General features: G+C 36.1%; 1 protein-coding gene across 1 annotated transcript in view; it reads right to left on the bottom strand.

Annotated features, from left to right (window-relative positions):
* Otud7b (OTU deubiquitinase 7B) overlaps window positions 1–19,750 on the bottom strand; it is a 49,981-nt gene that overhangs the window by 13,238 nt on the left and 16,993 nt on the right. Inside the window, 2 exon segments of the mRNA XM_047556053.1 lie at window positions 2,305–2,493; window positions 6,761–6,911. Coding sequence (XP_047412009.1) covers window positions 2,305–2,493; window positions 6,761–6,845 — 274 coding nt within the window. The 5' untranslated portion in view covers window positions 6,846–6,911.

Here is a 19,750-nt window from a genome sequence, read left to right as displayed (position 1 = left end):
AAATGGGGTTTCATTAGGCTAGATTTAGTCCAATGGTCTCTCTGATACTTCTCAGGGTCTTAGAGAATGTGGAAAGAATTTCCATTATAGAAAAGAAAATTAACAGCAAATCTTATTCACACAGGAACTTCCTTCCTGCCATCAATAACATCTATTTATACTACTTACTATATCTTTTCTTGATATGCTCATTTATCAGAAATTTAGAGACAGTAATTCTTTTTTTTTAATTCATTTTTATCATAAACAAATGGGATACATCTTGTTTCTCTGTTTGTACATGAAGTAGAGGCATACCATTTTTGTAATCATACATTTACCTAGAGTAATAGTTTTTGATTCCTTCTGTTATTTTTTTCTTCCCCCCACCTCTCCCACTCCTCTTATCTCTCTATACAGTCCCTCCTTCCTCCATTCTTGCCCCCCTCCCACCTCCCATTATGTGTCATCATCCGCTTATCAGCAAGAAGAGACAGTAATTCTTAACATGCTACAGAGGAAAACAGTAATATAGATAGTGCCCCAAATCATTTAATCTGTTTTAAATACATAGTACTTGTAATTCCCCAGTCAATATTTCATTGTGAATATAATCCGCTTAGTGTAGTGTTATAATTCATTTGCATAGCTTGAGTTATAATTATCACAGGGGGATAAGAGTTCAAGTGTAGGGTAGCCATTTCAATTCAGTATTTCCCAGAGATAAGATGCACAAAAGAATCAAGAGTTGTCTGAAGTTGTCCCCACTCCCCATTTACCAGGGACTGAACCCAGGGGCACTTTACCACTGAGTTATATCCTCAGCCCCTTTTTATTTTTTGAGACAGGTTCTCACTAAGCTGCCTAGGCTAGCTTGAAAGCCTCATGCCTCAGCTTCCCGAGTTGCTGGGATTACAGGCATGTGCCACCTCACCAATGAAGTAATAGTGATATTATTTTAAATACTTTTAAGGAACTTAAAAAGTAGCATGTGCACTTTTAAAGTGGTGATGTATACCACCTGTAATCCCAGCAACTTGAAAGGCTGAGGCAGGAGAAATGCTAGTTCAAGATCAGCCTCAGCAACTTAGCAAGGCCCTAAGCAACTTAGCAAGACCAAGTCTCAAAATTTAAAAAAGGACTGGGGTTGTAACTCAGTGAGTGGTTAAGTATCTCTGGGGTCAATCCTCAGTACCATAAATAAAGAAATAAAAAATAAATAAATGAATAGTACCACATACCTATCCATGATAAAAAATTTTAAAATTTAAAAATCAAAATAGTATCAAAAGGATAAATGATTTTACAAAGACATTTCCCTTTCAATCAAAATTCCTGATCCCTTCCCAGAGACAAACTTTTATATTCTTCTGGAAATTTTTATGTACACAGAGGTACATATAGCTTTTTAAAATCATATTTTTTGAAGTACAAGGAGCATGCTACATACATTATATGCATCTTACCTTTCAGAATATATTTTAGGTTTTTTTTTCAAAATATCACATCAGTTCTACCTAATTCTTTCTAGTGACTGAGAGTATTCCACACTATGGATGATTATAATTTATTTAACTAATCTTTATTAATGGGCACTGTAAATTGTTATCAAGTTTAATTATTATGAAATGGTCACATCTCATATGTATATGTATTTATATATTTATTTATTTAAGAAGACATATGCCTGTAATCCTAGCATCTTAGGAGTCTAAGGCAGGAGGATCACAAGTGCAAAGCCAGCCTTAGCAACTAGAAAGGCCCTGAGCAACTTAGTGAGATCCTATCTTAAAATGAAAAATAAAAAAGAGCTGGGGATGTGGCTCAGTGGGTAAGAGCCCCTGGGTTTAATCCCTGACACAAAAATAAAGAAAGAAAGAAAGAAGTAAAATACATACAAATACACATATATGTGATGAATTTCTAGAAATGAAATTGTTGAACCAAGATCACACATTCTTTTTCAAATTTTGATAGATACTAGCAAATATTAACAAATATTCTCCAAAGAGGCACATGGTAGTGACTGATTATTAATTCTACCTTTATATATGCTTTATCTCAATAATTTGATTATTTATCCTCCTTCCTCTATTTTTTTACAATATCTGAAGAAGGCCTTGATTCACAATAACACCTCAAGATGCAGAGAGACAGGAGGGGCTCCGGCCCCTGGACAGATTGATGCCATCTCAATCTGGGTTTGACTGAGGATAAGAGGAGGAATGAAAAATCTCCAAAGGATCACTAAACTTTCTGAATCTATTTAGCAGTCCCCACCATTCCTATTCCCTATACAGAAACATCCCTCAGTTAGCCCAGTACCTTGAATGATGTCATCCTGCCGCTGTAGGACAGGTCGCAGAGGGCGAGTAGACCTCTCTATCAGACACCCTTTTTCAGGAGTCTTGGAAACACTATTCCCTTCACTGAAGGGTGGGGACAGGTTCCCAGCATGAACTTGACGGAGCTGTTCCAAATCACTGAGGGCAGCACTCACATCCCAATTCTTTCCTGTCAGTAAACAAAGCAAATTATGTACTCACAGGTAAGAGAAATTGGAGAAAGGCACAGAAAGACCACTCTCACCACCATATAAAATTAGTAAAAATATATGAATGCACATTTCAATCATTCATTCTTTATTCTGCTTTAATTTCCTTCAAAATATTTTTTATCTAAAATGTCAATTTTCTTTATATTTATTGTCTGTTTACTTAGAAAGCTGCATGAGGATAGAAACTTTGTCTCTCTAAACTCAAAGGGACCCTAGAGATCTAGGAACCTAAAACTAAAAACCTTCTTTCAGAAATAAAGGAAAAAACTCTTAGAGAAGTAAAGTGACTTGTTTAAAGTCACAGGTAGTTTGCATCAGGGCCCAGCAGGATTCAAGCCCAGGTCTCCTAATTTTGCAATCCAAGAGATTCTTAGCCTAGGTATAACTCTAGGGTATTCCAAGCCACTTGAAATTGTTTATAAAATTATGGGTATGTGTATTTTTTTAGAGAAAGCATTGACAGACATCAGCTTATTAAAGACAACTATACTACCCTCAAACAAAAGAATCACTCCTCTACTAAAAAAATGATCCTAAATGATGGATTTGTTCTAATGGATTTTCCTGTTTGCTTTCTCCAATTAAATTATTTAATAATTATATATTGCATAATTATTTATACTTGAGTTAGTTCATCTACCATTACCTTAATTCAATTCCTATCACCTAATGTCCCTCTTCCAATCCACTCTAAAGAATCCTAGGAGATTCATCTTGGTCATTTCAGTTTCATGATCAAAATCTTTATGAAATGGTTCACCACTACCTACAGAGTTAAAGACAAGGCTTCTTTGCATGCATGATATTTGAGGCTTTCTATGGCCTAGCCTACTTTTCCACCCTTTTCTCTGAGTTTCAATTTCTTTATCTATGAAAATGCAGATGATAATAACAGTATCTACCTCAGGGTTGTTATAAAGATGAAACAAGTTAAAAGAATGTAGAATAGTGCTTGGCATGCAGAAAGCATGATATATGCATTTACTACTGTTTCTGTTGTTCCTGTTATTATAATTCTCTGGTTAAGCTACACTAATCATTCATGCTTGATGATTTTACTTTTAAACCATTGAACTCACCAATGTTCAACTCCTTCTATTCACTCTGCTCCAGTCACCAGTGACCTCCTTGCTGTTGCCAGACAGGCTAAGACTGCTCCAACCCGAGGGTCTCTCCACTGACTATCTGCACTGCCTCAAAAGCTCTTTCCCCCAGTATATCTACATAGACAACTCCTAATCAGCTTCAGGTATTTGCTCAAATGTCATGTTCTTAATTACATCTCCCTGACTGCCCAATTAAATTCACAGTGCACCTCATCAAACCCTTATAGTTTTCTGTAGCACTCAAGACTTTACAATATACTTTAGGTACTCAATAAGTATTTGTTGAATAAATGGAGTTTTTCTTGAATTAATGAATGAGACATATCTTTTTTTTTTTTTTTTAGTTATTGATGGACCTTGATTTATTTATATACGATGCTGAGAATTGAACCCAGTGCCTCACATACGCTAGGCAAGTGCTCTACCACAGAGCTACAACCCCAGCTCTGGATCTGTATTTTCAACTGTCTACAAAGTTCCTTAAAATCAGGCCCTCCCTACATTAAATATTCATTATCCTTCCTCTCAAAACTTGCTCCCTCTTCTCCTATGCTCCCTAAATCAGTAATGGATTTCCCTCCAGGTCCAGAAAGTCCAGTCATTTTTACCTCCTTACTATTCTTCAGATCACACTTTCTCTTTTTTCACCATTTAGTTAATCCTCAGGGTTGTTTGTATGTACCAAATTCATCACTTCCTGACCTTTTTCATTGCCACTGCTGCAATGTAGTTCCTCATAATTTGGTCTCTTTTTTTGGCTGTAGATGTACACAGTATATTTATTTTATTTATTTATTGTTATGTGGTGCTGAGGTTTGAACCCAGTGCCTCACATATGTCAGCTGAGCACTCTACCACTGAGCCACAACCCCAGCCCATGGTCTTTTTTTTTTTTTTTTTGGAGGGAAATTAACTGGTTTCTCTGCTTCTTTTCTCTCTCCCCTCCCTAATTTAGTTTCTTGTGTTTTGTTTTGTTTTGTTTTGTTTTGTTTTGTTGTGGTATGGGGGATTGAACCAGGTAAACTGTGCTCTACCACTGAACTATATCCCCAGTCCTTTTTATTATATTTTGAGACAAGAGTCTTGGTAAGTTACCCAGGCAGGTCTCAAACTGGCTATCTCCTACTTCAGCCTCTCCTGCTTTAGCTTCCCAAGTAACTAGGATTATAGGTGTGCACCACAGTACCTAGCTCTAATTTTTTTTACACTACAACCAGAGTTAACATTTAAAAGAAAAAATAAAAGACTGAAAGAGACAAAATGAAAAGGAGAGAAGGTCCTATGATTCACCCTCTAAGTTATATCTTAAATCTATTCACTTTTATCTCTACTGCTGCCACTATAGTCTAAATCACCATCATCTCTCACCTGAACTATGGCAATATTCATAACTGGTTTTACCACTGGCAATCTTCCAATCCATTCCATAACCTGCAACCAGTACACTATTATAAAAACTCAAATCTGACTATGTCACTCCCTGATTAAAATCCTTCACCAGCTTCCCAATGAACTTAGAATATAATTTAGATTTACCATGGCTAACAACCACTCCTGCCCCATCCCCCACATTCTACTTCCTTTCAATCTAATCAGCTTCCCAGCTTCTCATTACTCTTTTACCATATTGATCACTATTAGCTACTCTAATGTGGTAAATGCTCTCTCACCTTAGGACTCTTGTGTAAGCTATTTCTCTAGCAAAAATAATCTCTTCTGCATCTTTTTGTCTTGCTATTACTATTCAAACTTCAAGGTTCAACACAAATATCACTTCCTCCTTGAAGAGGCCTTCCTGCACTCTAGATGTAGATCTAAATCAGACTTCTCCCTTCACTCTCATAGCAACCTCAACTTTTCTTTCATTACATGAGTGTACATGCATGTATACACCACCAATAATTTGTTATATAATTGTTAAGAGCCACACTCTGAAACCAAATTGTCTAGGTTTAAATCCTACCTAACTTCACGGAACCTCAGTTTTCAAATTTATAACAGGATAGTTGAAAGAATAAACTAATGTATCTCAAGTATCTTGTACATATTGAACACTTACTGGTATTTGACACATTATAAGAGGAATGGGGAATGGTTGAGGAATATTTTGTTAAAGAGGAGGCTTTTGAGATGACTCTCGAAGGAGGAGAATAATGGAGGAAAGGACACTACACACTGAGGAAACAACCTAACATGATAAGGGAAAGGTGATGAGACTGGCTGAAGCAGGAAGTAAAGGAAAAAGTATTAGGAATTGAACATGAAGTAAAGGGAAAAATCATATTGGAATCAGTAACCTGGAATTTAAACCCTGATCTTCTGTTTCTAAATTCATGCTTTTCTCACAGATAGCTAAGCAAAAGTCACATTGTGATACCTTGCTAATGGCTGACAATCTATAAAATTACCTATGTATGCTAAGTACTTGCCCCTCCTCTATAGCTTGACTGTTGAGGTCATTATATAATTTCATCATTCAAAAGCATTGCTAATTATAATTCTAAACAAAGAATCCTATGGACATGATTTCAACCCTTCAGGGCCTTAATAACCCAGAATATTCAAACTTATAGCACATATCATATATAAATATAAATAAAAGCAGCAAAATAAAAACATTAATTCACTTAATGTAGAATTACTCATATAAATTAATGAAGGAAAGAAATAAAATGGATGATCCCAAATATGAAAATCCAAGTCATTTATATAGAGAAGTCTTATAGATCTAGAATTGCTTTTTGTTTTATTTTGTTTCTAATATTTTTTTTTAGTTGCTAATCGACCTTTACTTTATTCATTTATTTATATGTGGTGCTGAGAATTGAACCCAGTCCCTCACACATGCTAGGCAAGCACTCAACCACTGAGCCGCAACCCCAACCCTTGCTTTGGTTTTCACTTGCATTACCTGAATAACTGAAAGTAGAGAAAGCTACCCCAATGCAAAAATGGGATTTTGAATTTTAAAAATTATGATGGATCATACACAAAGTAATAATTTAAACGGAGCACTAACTATACACAAAGTATTTTCCTGATCACCTTACATGTTCCAAATCATCCTAACAATAAGCATTACATTTTACTTTCTTCTTTCTCACCCTTAACAGCTTACCTTCCAGGAGATCACGGGCCAGCCCTGGCTCTGCTCCTGTGGAACGGACAAAATCCGACAGGACAGCATCCATGTCCAGGGTCATGTGATCATCAAGTACGTTCAGGCAGCTGGATGTGGGCAGTGCATAGATCAAATTTCAGGCCTCCACCTGAGATGGAAATAAATAAATAAGGCTCAAATTATACTGGAAAAGGATGATCACAGCCCAGTGTTGGCAGTTTCTTAACCAAATGGAGAAAATAACTATCCTAGCTCATAGATTTCAGTTAAATTTTAAAACAAAGTTATTTCAAATTTATTCTGAAGAATAACATTTATTTCCTAATTCTTCACTAACAGTAATGTCTTAACTCCTACATTAACCACAAACCACTTTTAACAGTGATTTTCCTCTACTTTTCTAGAGTACTACATTTCTTCCATGAGTCTGCTTATTCAAATTAAAGAAGGAAGCAACAGACACCACCTCAAGAACTCTCCACTTGGGGTTGCAGCTGTAGCTCAGTGGTAGAGCACTTGGCTTAGTACGTGTGAGGCACTGGGTTTGATAATAGCATCACATAAAAATAAATAAATAAAAGTACTGTGTCAATCTACAACTAAAAAAAATTGTTAAAAAAAAAAAAAAGAACTCTCTACTTACAATGGTCTGTTACATGGCACTCTGGGCACCCTGTTCATTTCCTTCCTGGTACTTGATATACCTTGAAATTATTTTAATCATTTGCTGTCTAACCATCTCTTTTAATAGAAGTTTCCTGAAAGTAGGGAATTTGAGTGTCTTCTTCACTACTGTGAACAGCACTTATCACTTGGTACTTAGCATACTGCTTGGCACACAGGCCCTCAGTAAATATTTACTGAATGAATGAATGAATGAATACTATACACTGGATAATTTTAGGTTGACTACATACTGATAGAAATGAGAGTTATTTAATGAAGTGATTGTTAAAACTACCAAAAAAATAAGATATTCTGAAAATCCAAGTGGGGATACCAAAAGTCCATAACAAAAGTAAAATTTCTGTCCACTAACTTCATGAATCCAGAAAACATGTCTTTCTCTACCCACGACAAATGACTGTCAAGTGTGTTCACCTGAAAAAGATCTCTTCTTTTGGTTTTGACTTTAGCAGAAATTGTCTCTGACCTGAGAGGCAATTCAACGTTTCTCTGAGTTTATCGGTCCCAACTAAGAAAGCAGTAAGAGTAAAGAACAACTTCTGACCAAATTCTGCTAGGTTTATGGTGCTCTGTAGAAGAGGACTCATTCATAAAGTCTCCAGGTACCACATGACAGTGCCCTACTATATTCACGAATCCCATCTTTGAGGGAAGGCCAAAAGCAGAATCTTGAAAGCAAAAGGTGTCTCAAATGACTGTTCAAAAACTTTTCCTCTGAAAAGTCTAAAATGGGGCTGGGGAGACAGCTCAGTTGGTAGAGTGCTTGCCTTTCAAGCACAAGGCCGTGGGTTCAATCCCCAGGTACCACAAAAATAAAATAAAATAAAAGTATAAAATTTATGGATAACTCCAAGGTACTTTTTCTTCATTGCCTCCCTCCATCCCAGAACACAGATTGTTTAGTGGTGTGATCAGATCCTGATTTTCTATTTTCCTTAGAAATACTAAGGCAAATAAACAGCAAAGATTTGTGCATTATAAAAACAGTAGGTTGCTGGCATGGTGGCGTACCCCTGTAATCCCAGTGGCTCAGGAGGCTGAGACAGGAAGATCACAAGTTCAAAGCCAGCCCAGCAAAAGCAAGGTGCTAAGCAACTCAATGAGACCCTGTCTCTAAATAAAATACGAAATAAGGGCTGGGGATGTGGCTCAGCGGTTAAGTGTGTCTGGGTTCAATCCCAGGCACCACAAAAAAAAAAAAAAAACACTAGGACACTAACATGATTAACACTGGATTTTTTTTTTGAGAGAGAGAGAGAGAAAGAGGGAAATGGCAAAACAGAAAATATTCTCTAGTGTATTGTTCTAGTAGTATTAAGAGATCCATAAGTGCAGAGATATGTTATTCATATTTGTACCAACATTTAGTATTATATCTACAATGTAGTAGGTAATCACAAATGTCTTATACATAAATGATTAAATGACTAAATGAAATTATTAATCATTATCGATCATCAACCACCAAAGCAACCAGTCTGAGGCTTAGCAGACAGCAGAAATTCTAGAGTATTCAATATCACCTCTCTATTACTAAGGGTCTGTCCTGATCTCCTTTCTGTAGACATCAGTCATGCTGTTACTACTCCCACCACCTCATACTATTTTTACCTACACCTGTATATATTAACTGGAATGACTTTAGTTAGATTACCTACAGGGTGGGTTTCAACTGTGTCTTATACAACACAGATTTGAATTAACTAAATTCTAAGATCCTTTTTATAAGCTTAAAAGATGAACTTCTTCATTCATTACAACCACATAAGCTATGTTCTTTATATTCTCTTTCAATCTAGGTATTGTTAATGTCTAATTTATTTCAGTTTCATATCATAATTATCAGAAAGGGCTAGTTAATACGTGAAGATATGTTGGTCTAAGGCGCTTCAAATTCAAAATGTCAAGTTATAAAGTAAATCAGTTCCTTACATTCTACACTTAAGAATTAAATTCCTTCAGGATTCATAGTGAGCCAGATGTGGTGGCACATGGGAGGCTGAGGCAGGAGGATCACAAGTTCAAAGCCAGCCTCAGCAACTTAGTGAGGACCTAGGCAACTCAGCAACACCCAGTCTCGAAATTATAAAATAGGGCTGGGGATGTGGCTCAGTGGTTAAGCATCCTTGGTTCAATCCCTGGTACAAAAAAAAAAAAAAAAAAAGAAGAAGAATTCATAGGTGAATGAATGGCTTTCCCTTCCAGGCAAGAATATAGGCAATAATTCCTTCTCCAAAGCTCACAGGAAATGGTATAGCAACCCAAGTAACTTAAACACATGAATATTCCAAAAAGAAAAACATAGCCACAAAATGAATTTAAAAAAATAGAGTTAACAGTAAAGTCACTTTAATAACTTTCTGAAAAGAAGTGGGAAATATATAATAAGCACACAAATAGCAATCAGCAAAAAAGTGCTCAGCAGAAAGGAGAAGACTTGCTGAGCACAGTGGCACAATTGTAATCCCAGCTACTTGGGAGGCTGAAACAGTAGGATCACAAGTTCAAGGCCACCTGGGTAACTTAAAAAGACTTTCTCAAAATAAAATATAAAAAGGGTTGGGATGCAGCTCAGTGGTATAGCACCCCATGACTCAATTCCCAGTTAAAAAGAAGAAAAAAAAAAAAGAAAGAAAAGAGAGAAAGAGAAAAGAAAGAAGACTTGACTAAGCCACAGGCATGTAGACAATTTCCCAGCCAGACATAGGCTGGAGAGAATCAAAAGAAAACCATTAGTGAGTGCTTTGGCATCGTAGATCTCACATGTCAACACAATAGGTAGGTCATTCTTCCAGAAAACATTTTTTTAAATAATAACTTGGAAGTCTGACATTATCTAGAAAGACTTGTTCTTCAGCAAAAAATTGAAGACCAAAGCAAAATTCTTGGCAACATGTCCTTACATTGGATGTCTCTAGGTATACGACAGGGGCTCCACCTAACCCCACCCAACAGGTGAGGAGAGGACCTTTTGTTACATCATCACCAACACCTGGCTTAAGCTTCTCAAATTCTAAATGGGGATATTGAAGCCAATGACAACACTCACAGCCTTTGGCTCTGTCTCAGGACACAAGAAGGAAAAAACCTAAACAACAATATAAAACACTTTCAACCTTTCAAACAAAACAGAGAAAGCACTCAAATATTTGTTGATTGGTGTAAAAACAGACCTCAAATGGAGACAAAATCCATCAATCTCCCAAAGGCAAGGGTCTTTAGCAATTATTTAACCAATCTTGATTCCATGCAAGAATCTTTTTATTACATTTCTAACAGATAAACATCTAGTCTTCACTTGAAAAAAGTTCTGACATTATATCCATTTTATTGTTGGACCACTCCAATTGTTAGAAAATCCTTTTCTAAACAAAATCCTTTTCTAATCACCAGACTCTCCCCACTGTAACTTACATATAATGGTCCTTATTTTATTCCCTGTAACAATAAAAACTGCCCCCTATGCGTGGAATTTCCATGGAAAATTATTAGATAAAGCATTCCTTTACATAAACACTTGTACATCAACTCTGCAATGTTATCATGAATCAGGCTTTATTTTACAAAATTCTTATATCAGTACTTGTTTGTATCTGTATTCATTCATAAATGTTTGTGGTGACCCTATAGTATAAATTCAACATGCTGAATAAATGAAGTACTTTGTTCAAAATTCACTGTTGCCATCTTTGCTTCTCACTCCTACCTCCACTTCCATGCCCTCTTGAAGTGAAATCAATCAAGATTAAAAACTAACAAGTTATATTCGTTAAAAACTTTCAAAAAATTCAACAACAAAAATGCAACTGGTCTCATTTCCAATTTACAAATACGGAAACAAACAAACAAACAAAAAAAAAACCTTGAAAAATCAGGTGGGTGGCCCGAAGTCTGAACCCAGAGACCAAGAACCTCTAATATTTCTATGGGAACACCCTGGGGAATTGACTCCAGGAACTGCACCGATTCTTACCCATTTCTTCCTTTGACTACAGGAAAGCTATGCCCATCATACTGACTAAAGACTTAAACACCTGCCTTGTATTTTCCTCACTTCAAACCTATCATATTCCTTAGCAATTTCAACATCCATCTACACAATCTATCCATAACCTCTACAAAAACCTCCATCTCCACTGCAAAAACATATTTCCTGAAACCATTTCACCTTTAAATCTTAAACTCTAATATCTTACTCTACCACAACCTCACCTCTATCCAGCTTTTCCTCACTACTTCTAAACTTGCTTTCTCACTAAGACATTCAATCTCTTAAGCATCATATTATTAATTCAACAAAAATTCATGGGGTGCCTACCGTATATGAGGTACCATGCTCAAGATTAATCGACACAATCCCCATCCTTACAAAGCTTCCAATATGGAAGGCGGAAATTTTTTAAATTTCAAACAATTATAATTAAGAAATGTTGGGGAGAGGAATGTTATCTCCTACAAGGAGTCAAGAAAAGTTTCCCCAAGAAGGGATGTTTCATCTAAGAAATGAAGAATAAATAGCAATGGGCCAGGTGTGGTGGCAGACACCTGTAATCCCAGCAGCTCGGAAGGCTCAGGCAGGAGGATCCCAAGTTCAAAGCCAGCCTCAGCAACTCAGCGAAGTCCCAAGCAATTCAACGAGACCCTGTCTCTAAATAAAACATAAAAAAAGGCTGGGGATGTGGCTCAGAGGCTAAGCGCCCCTGGGTTCAATCCTTGGTACCAATAAAAGAATAAATAGCAATCAACAGACAAACTGGGATAGGAAAAATGCTCCAAGCAGTTTAAATATATACCAAAATTCTTCAGCAGGAAGGAACACAGAGGTGAGAATGGTGGAAAATCAGAAAAAGATCATACTGATTATAGTGAGAATAGTTTGGAGGGAATGCAGTGGATTGAGGGAGAACTGGTTAGGAAATTATTGTAAAAGTGTTAAGATGCACTAGACTAGAATGATAGCAAAGGCAGAAAGGTGGAAGATTCCCTTCTTGTCTAAATTGAAAGTGAAACCAATGATTTAGGGCTGCGGGTGTAACTCAGTGGTAGAGCCTAGCATGTATGAGGCCCTGGGTTCAATCACCATCACCACAAAAATTTTTAAAAAGTGGATTAAGAAACCAATAATTGATCATTTATTTCTCTGTAAAAACCTAGTTCCTTATCCAACTTGGGTAGATCCCCTATTCAAATTCTCTGCTACTAAATGGAACTACTGAGCAAACAAGATCACATAATCTCACAGAGCAGTATCACTACAGAAACGATATTGTCACCTTTTCATTTAAAGACTGCTGTCTTTTCCTTAACTTTGTTAGCTCAACCAGTCTTCTCAGCTACTATCACACTCTTTCATTTTTCTTGAGCCTCCCAGTCAATTCATATCACCTTACTTACTCCTGGCAAATGACCTTGCCTTTCACTTCACAGAAAAAAAAGTAAAAAAAAAAAAAAAAAAAAAAAAAAAAAGCAAAAGGAGGTCCTTCAGGTTTCTCCCCTGCCTTACTTGTGACTTACCATTCCCCTTTCCTATAAAACTCCTTAGACTACATTCATTCACACTACTGTCTCAATCCATGTTCAGTCCTCAACCTACTAAAATGGGCATCTACAGAAAGAATAGCATGGGCTTACTGTTAAGATCATGTAATCCTCCTTATTGTTGATCTCCTTGTAGCCTCCCAGGTCACCTTCGTGAACTTCTCTTCCTGTGCCTACACTGTTGGCACAATCACAGTTCTAGTCTTAGGTCTTCTGTCTTCTCATTTTATGTCATCCCCATAAGAAACTTCATTCATGCCCCTGAGCACCCAAATCCAATGATTCCAAAGGTATCCAAAGCCTCAAATTCTTTCTAACTCACCTGGGAAGCCCACAGGCATTTCAAATTCAACACATAAAAACATGAGTTCATTTTCTCATCTGTCACCACCCTTTCAAACTATTCCTCTTCCAGGATTGCCTATTCTGGTAAATGGTACCACATCATCCCAAGCACTCAAGTCGCAAGCCTGGGAGCCAAACTGTACTTTCTCTCTTGCCTTATGCTCACATCTTTTTCAAAGCTCTACTAATTTTATCTTTAAAGGTCTCTTAAATCCATCCAAGCCCTTTCACAGGCTCGATCTCTTTTTTATTCTATCTTGATTTTCATAACCTGGACCCAGAAAATGGCTTAGGTTCTTCCTCTTGCTCTCTCTAAACATTGATCAGTATTCCAAAAGTATCCACCATGAAAAATTTAAAACATAAATATTATAGTATCATATCACACTGCTCTAAATTCTTTAATGCCTCTTTAATGACATCCAAATTTCTATACACCATAAACAAGGCCCTTCATCGCTTGGTTCTTCCTCTCATTATTTCCCCTCCAAGTATTGACAGTTCCCCAAGTATATACTATATACTTTGCATATATTGTTTCGAATTTCAGTTCCTTTGTGTTTCCTCTGCCTGAGATGACTCCTGGTCTAGTAGGCAAGTTCTTAACCTCTTCTTAAGATTAATTTGAGTGCTACATCACTTGAAACACCTTCTCTGACTTCCTTAGTTAAACTGCTCACTTCATTCTTGGTGTCCCCACTGCATCTTGTACCCTGCCTCTGTAATTTTATAACAGTTCATGGCACTTGTATTTATTTACATGTTTGTCTCCTCACTAAACCCACAATTTTTGCCCACAATTTGAGGGCAAAAATCTTGTCTTGTGCATCCTATATCCCTAGTATTCAAGCACCTAGCAGGAACTCGATTTTTATTCAGAAACAAGTGTATTTGTACAATACCCAACTGCACATACACACACCAGTGTTGCACACAGCCAGGTCTAAGACAGTGGCTCTTCTCAAAGACATATGCTTAATATTGTTATATGATTTGCAACAGCTTTCTCTTCCCAACATTATTTATCTCAAACTAATAATCGGATATTAAAATCAGTCTGTAGGCACTGAGTGCCCAACTACTTATTAGTACCGAAGAAAAATGACCCCAAATCAAATACTGATGGTAGATAATAAGTCTCTATTAAGATGCCTGAGAAACTACTAACCCTACATTCTCTCATTTACAACATCCCCCAAAGTTTTCACATTCTCTCTGCATACACACCAGAAATGCATCAGAGCTGCTTCTGAGTTCTCTCTAACTCCACTCAAAACTCACTGGAAAACCACAACATTCACGACTGTCAAGAATTTTCAAAGGTCAGAGACTCCTCCATGTATATGATGTCAGCCCCAAGGAATCCAGGCAGGGAGAGAGGAGAGACAGAGGCACTTGGAAATTTCACACAATTCTTGATTAGGTGGGAGGGAGGGATGAATGATTGTCTTGGCTTTTGGTTAAAATTGGTCTTTACTACAAAATAAAATATAATCTTCTTAGAAAGAAGATATGACCATTTCACTCTAAAGGGGCCTAGATAACACTAAATATTACAAACCAGAGGTCCTAGGTAAGGGAAGAAGGGAAAGAGTAGATGTGAAAGTTTTAGACACTTTTTTCATTTAGACTTCCAAACAACTCTTAAGAGATTTGTATCATTATCCCCACATCATACATGAAAATGCCAAATAAAGCTCAAGAAGGTTAGGGAATTTACGCAAGATAAAATGTTGTAGAATCAAGATTTACAGGCCAGCCTGACTCCAGGGGCCATACCACACTTAGTCTGGGGAGGAGGACTGAAAAAACATGGGCAGTTCATCCACACACAAATCCATTCTCACTTCAATTTCTCTCAACTCCGTTTTGAGAATTGACCCTGGATTTAGACAAATCCATTTCAAATCCCTGACCTAGGGTTGGGGATGTGGCGAAGTGGTAGAGTGCTTGCCTAGCATGTGCAAAGCCTTGATCTCCTACTTAAGGACTATATAACAAAGGTCAATATAACCATTTTGTGCCTCAGTTCTTTTCATTTATGAAGTGGGAGAAATATCTGAATATCAGATCTCGTTAGGATTATATAATGTAAGATATAAAAAGCCTGTGCATGTATGAATATGGCATAATCTTGCTATTATTTATAATTAGAATGTACTAACAAAATAAAAGTAAAAATTAAAAAGATATATAAAACCTTTGAGGATAAAAAGTCCTCAAATATGTCAGCTGCCTTTTTTTTTTTTTTTTTTTAAACTCATCCCTCTCACATACTCTGCTTCATTCTACTGGTGCCCAATACAACTTCCTATATCTATCCTTTTTGTGTGTGTGTGTGTGTGGTGCTGGGGATCAAACTCAGGGTCCCAAAGTTTCTCTACCAAGCCATTTCTTTCTTTCTTCCTTTCTGTCTTTTTTTTTTTTTTTTTTTTTTTTTTGGTACCAGGGATTGAAACCAGGGGCGTTTAACCACTGAGCCGCATCCCCAGCCCTTTTTTTTTTTTTCCATTTTTTTATTTGAGACAGAGTCTCACTAAATTGCCCAGGGCCTCACTTAATTGCTGAGGCTGGTCTTGAATTTGAAATCCTCCTGCCTCAGCCTCCCAAAGTCACTGGGATTACAAGAATATGACACCACACCTCGTCTACAACAATTTTCATAGTACAGTCTTAACGTAAAAATAATGCCCAATCTAGCATTCTCATTCATGTCTTTCAATGCAAATCTTCCATAAAACATCTTTCTTAAAGGGGCTCCTGGAATAGTTCAGAGTACTTGTCGACTGGCATTTGTCAATTCAGTGATACTAATAAAATCTTGCTTGTATTACAGTTATTTGGGAAATTTAATAATTTGGAAGGGTTACTATAATGGCAGTGACCTTTGGAAAAATGAGGGCAGAAAGAGTTATCATAAAGTTTGTTATTATAATAGTGGAACAATAGTAGCTTGAAAAGAAACAGAAATCATGTAAATGTTTATTTTTCTAGATCCAGACCAGCTTGACTATTTTCCACAAACACTGAATGTCTTCTTTTTCCTTTCAGTTTGGGCTAATTATAGTCCATATCTGGGTTCTCAATAAATTCAACTTTTGAAATAATAGTCTGCAAAAACAAAAATTTTACTTGAGATCTTAAAGATTCTAATTACTGAATTTTTGACACACAAAGAAAAAAATGAAACTACAAATCAACAGAGACTAGACAGAGCAAAACACAATATTTCTCTGGAATTAATCCTCAAAGATTCAGTAACTGGCAACCTTTTCTGCCTTGCTTGATTCCTAACCATTGGTTATTTCACTGTCACTTATAGAATTTCCATGCAAGGAGAGAAATAAGAAAAAAATAAATAAAAAAAAACTTCAAATTACTAATACGATTTGTTCTTAATTATCCATAGAAAATTAATTCACTTTGTAAATTTCTTTCGGTAAATTCATTTCCCTTACCGTTTGCTTTTAAAAAATTTGACTACTGACAAATTTTTTAAAAGCCTCAATTAGAAAAAAGAAATTTGCCTTTTATAAAACTATGATTCAATTCAAAGAAAGATATTATTATTATCATTATTTATTATTAAAATTTTCCATCATTTAGTTCCACAGTTCCATCATTACTGGCCTACCTAAACCTTATTTGAACTTCTGTACATCCAATATGTAAAACATCCCTCTGGTACTTGCTGTTATATGCTGCCTTATAAATTAATTGGCCTTTTGGACTCTCATATTTTAACTCTCAAACTTAACTATCAAAATTTGCCAAATACGTCTACAATCTATCAGGCACTGCCCTAGGGCCTGAGGAAGCAAATGAAAAAGAGAAGCCATAGTCCTTCTTACCATTAAGGTTATCTGGTCTGGTGGGAGAAATGTATTTAAGAATGGGTGGGAGCTCAAGACAGAATTAAGTTACTCGATGTTGGCTCCTTTCTTGTATACTTAAAAAAAATTGTAAATGGGCCTAACACATTGCTTAGTACATAGCAGAACAAATATTTGGGGTCCTAAATTATTCATGCTAGTCCATGTGTGTGGATAACTGAGAACTATCTATACCTAAAACAGGCTTGTGAATTATTTACTTGCTCTAAATATTTAGTGGTTTCAGATCTGCCCCACCCATCTATAATCAAGGTCTATATGAACAAATGTAAAATATTTGCACAGTAGTCTGATCACTACCTTCTCTTTTGTTGTTAGTTTTGTTTTTAAAATACTCTGACGATAGCCTCATAAAAAATTTTAAAAATTAAATTATCTTTGAGGTCTTTAATCCTGTCTTTTCTGATAGAAAACATATACACAGAGGAATTCATAAAGCCTAAAAGATACTCAGACAGCAAGGAAGTTGAACCCGGTATTCTGATAGGGTTCATTTTCAGTTCTAAATTTGGTATAAATGAGAAGTCTACAGGCTAAAGAACTAATATTTTACTTTTTTTATTTTTTTAACTTTTTCCCATTATTTTGCTTTTAAAAACACTATCCATGCTGATCCACACTGTTCCCTAGTCATTACCATCCTCCCTACCCATCCCCACCAACTACACAGATTCACACATTTTTTTCAGCTTGGAATTCAAAAGAACAAACTCTACCTCAGGGTATCCAAAGCACTAGTAATATTTTTTTTCTTTTAGAAACAACCAAGTCTCTTATATTTCTACAAATAAAATTAGTTATGAGCATTCATACCATCTGACAATTCCAGTCTACCCAGGTATGTACAATATACACTTCTATGATTTACATAATTAATATTTCACATTCAAAATTGGTAGAAATGTATAGAAACTCAGTCTGTTTTCCTTGTGTGGCACTTTAGAATCACATTTCAGAACTAGAACATCAAAGAGTATTTCATTCCATGCCCTCATGTTACACATGCACGAACTACAGTCAGGCAAGTGACACCAAGTTGTCCAAAGTCACAGAGCTAACTAGGGATAAAACTAGGTATAGGAAATAAAGTTGGTGACTCCTATTCCATTATTTGACTGCACTTCTATCACTAGCTCTCAATTTTCCACACATAATCCATTTTGTAGATTTATCCATGAAAACTGCCTTTCCTCCCTGCCACCCAGCTCTATCTCTTACCTCTGCAAATATGTACCAAAGAAAATGATGTGTACTTAGGAAATTTAATCATTTGAGCAAAACATATTCAGGAAAAGAAACCATCTATAAAGAAAATCATTAAGGGATGCCAAAATCAAATCATCATCTTTTTTTTGCTCATCACCACTATAGATATAAACTGGATTTAGAAGCATTCTATAACATTATATCCCTAAAGTCTGAAGTTTCACAGCGAGGGGGTAAGACAATTATGTCTCACATATGGATAATTTTCCTTTTTTTTTGTATTGATAGTGGCAAAGATATAATATACTTCTCATACATTATTCAAAAATCATAGCTATAGCTAAAATTTGAACATAAAATAAAACCAAGAGAAATAAAGCACCAAATTTTAATATATAAATTTTCTTTTTTTTTTAACATATAACTTCTTACCCAAAAGTATAAAAGCAATAATTTTTCCTATGTTCACATTTATTCAAGTTTATTTGTGGAAAAGCAACATTCCTCTTCCTTTCAGGAGGGCCCACCATTAGCATAGTGGGACCAAGGTCACTGCCATCCCAGGTGAAAATTTAGCCACCTAACATAATTGTTCAATAAGCACTTATTAAGGGCCCACTCTTAATATGAGGCAGGTTGCTCCGTAAGAGGGAGTAGTAAGTCATCACCCCTGCTTTCTATAAATTCATCTAGTGGGCTGGTTACAGAGAAAACTCCAAGATAGGTATCAGCTAACTTCCTTTCTTCAACAAAGATATACTGAGTACCAGGAAACAGAGACTGAAAAAAATGAAGAAATTGTACAAGGTAAGAAATCTTTCCAAATTTATTAACATCTTTACTTTTTTGATTATTAAAATCACATATTCCTCACCAAAAATGCCAATCATCAGAAGATGACAGTGAAGGCCAGGCATGGTAGTGCATGCCTGAAATCCCAGAAGTTGGGGAGGCTGAGGCAGGAGGATGGTGAGTTGAAAATCAGCATTAGCCACTTAGTGAGGTTCTAAGCAACTTAGAGACCCTGTTTCTAAATAAATGGGCTGTGGATACGGCTCAGTGATTAGGCACCTCTGATATTAAAAAAAAAAAAAAAAAAAAAAAAAAAAAAGACAGTGAAGGTTTTTTTTTTTTTAATTTTTGTCTCTGTTGAAAAAACCTTTATTTTCTTCATTTATTTATATGCAGTACTGAGAATTGAACCCAGTGCCTCTCACATGCAAGGCAAGCAAGCACTCTATCACTGAGACACAACCTCAGTCCATGAAATTTTTTTTTTTTTTTTTTTTTTCCGGGTGCTGGGGATCGAACCCAGGGC

This window comes from Sciurus carolinensis, chromosome 1 (genome assembly GCF_902686445.1).
Source record: "Sciurus carolinensis chromosome 1, mSciCar1.2, whole genome shotgun sequence".
Lineage (NCBI taxonomy): Eukaryota > Metazoa > Chordata > Mammalia > Rodentia > Sciuridae > Sciurus > Sciurus carolinensis.
The sequence above is the reverse complement of the archived record's forward strand: the minus strand, read 5'-3'. Positions and strand labels throughout refer to the sequence as shown.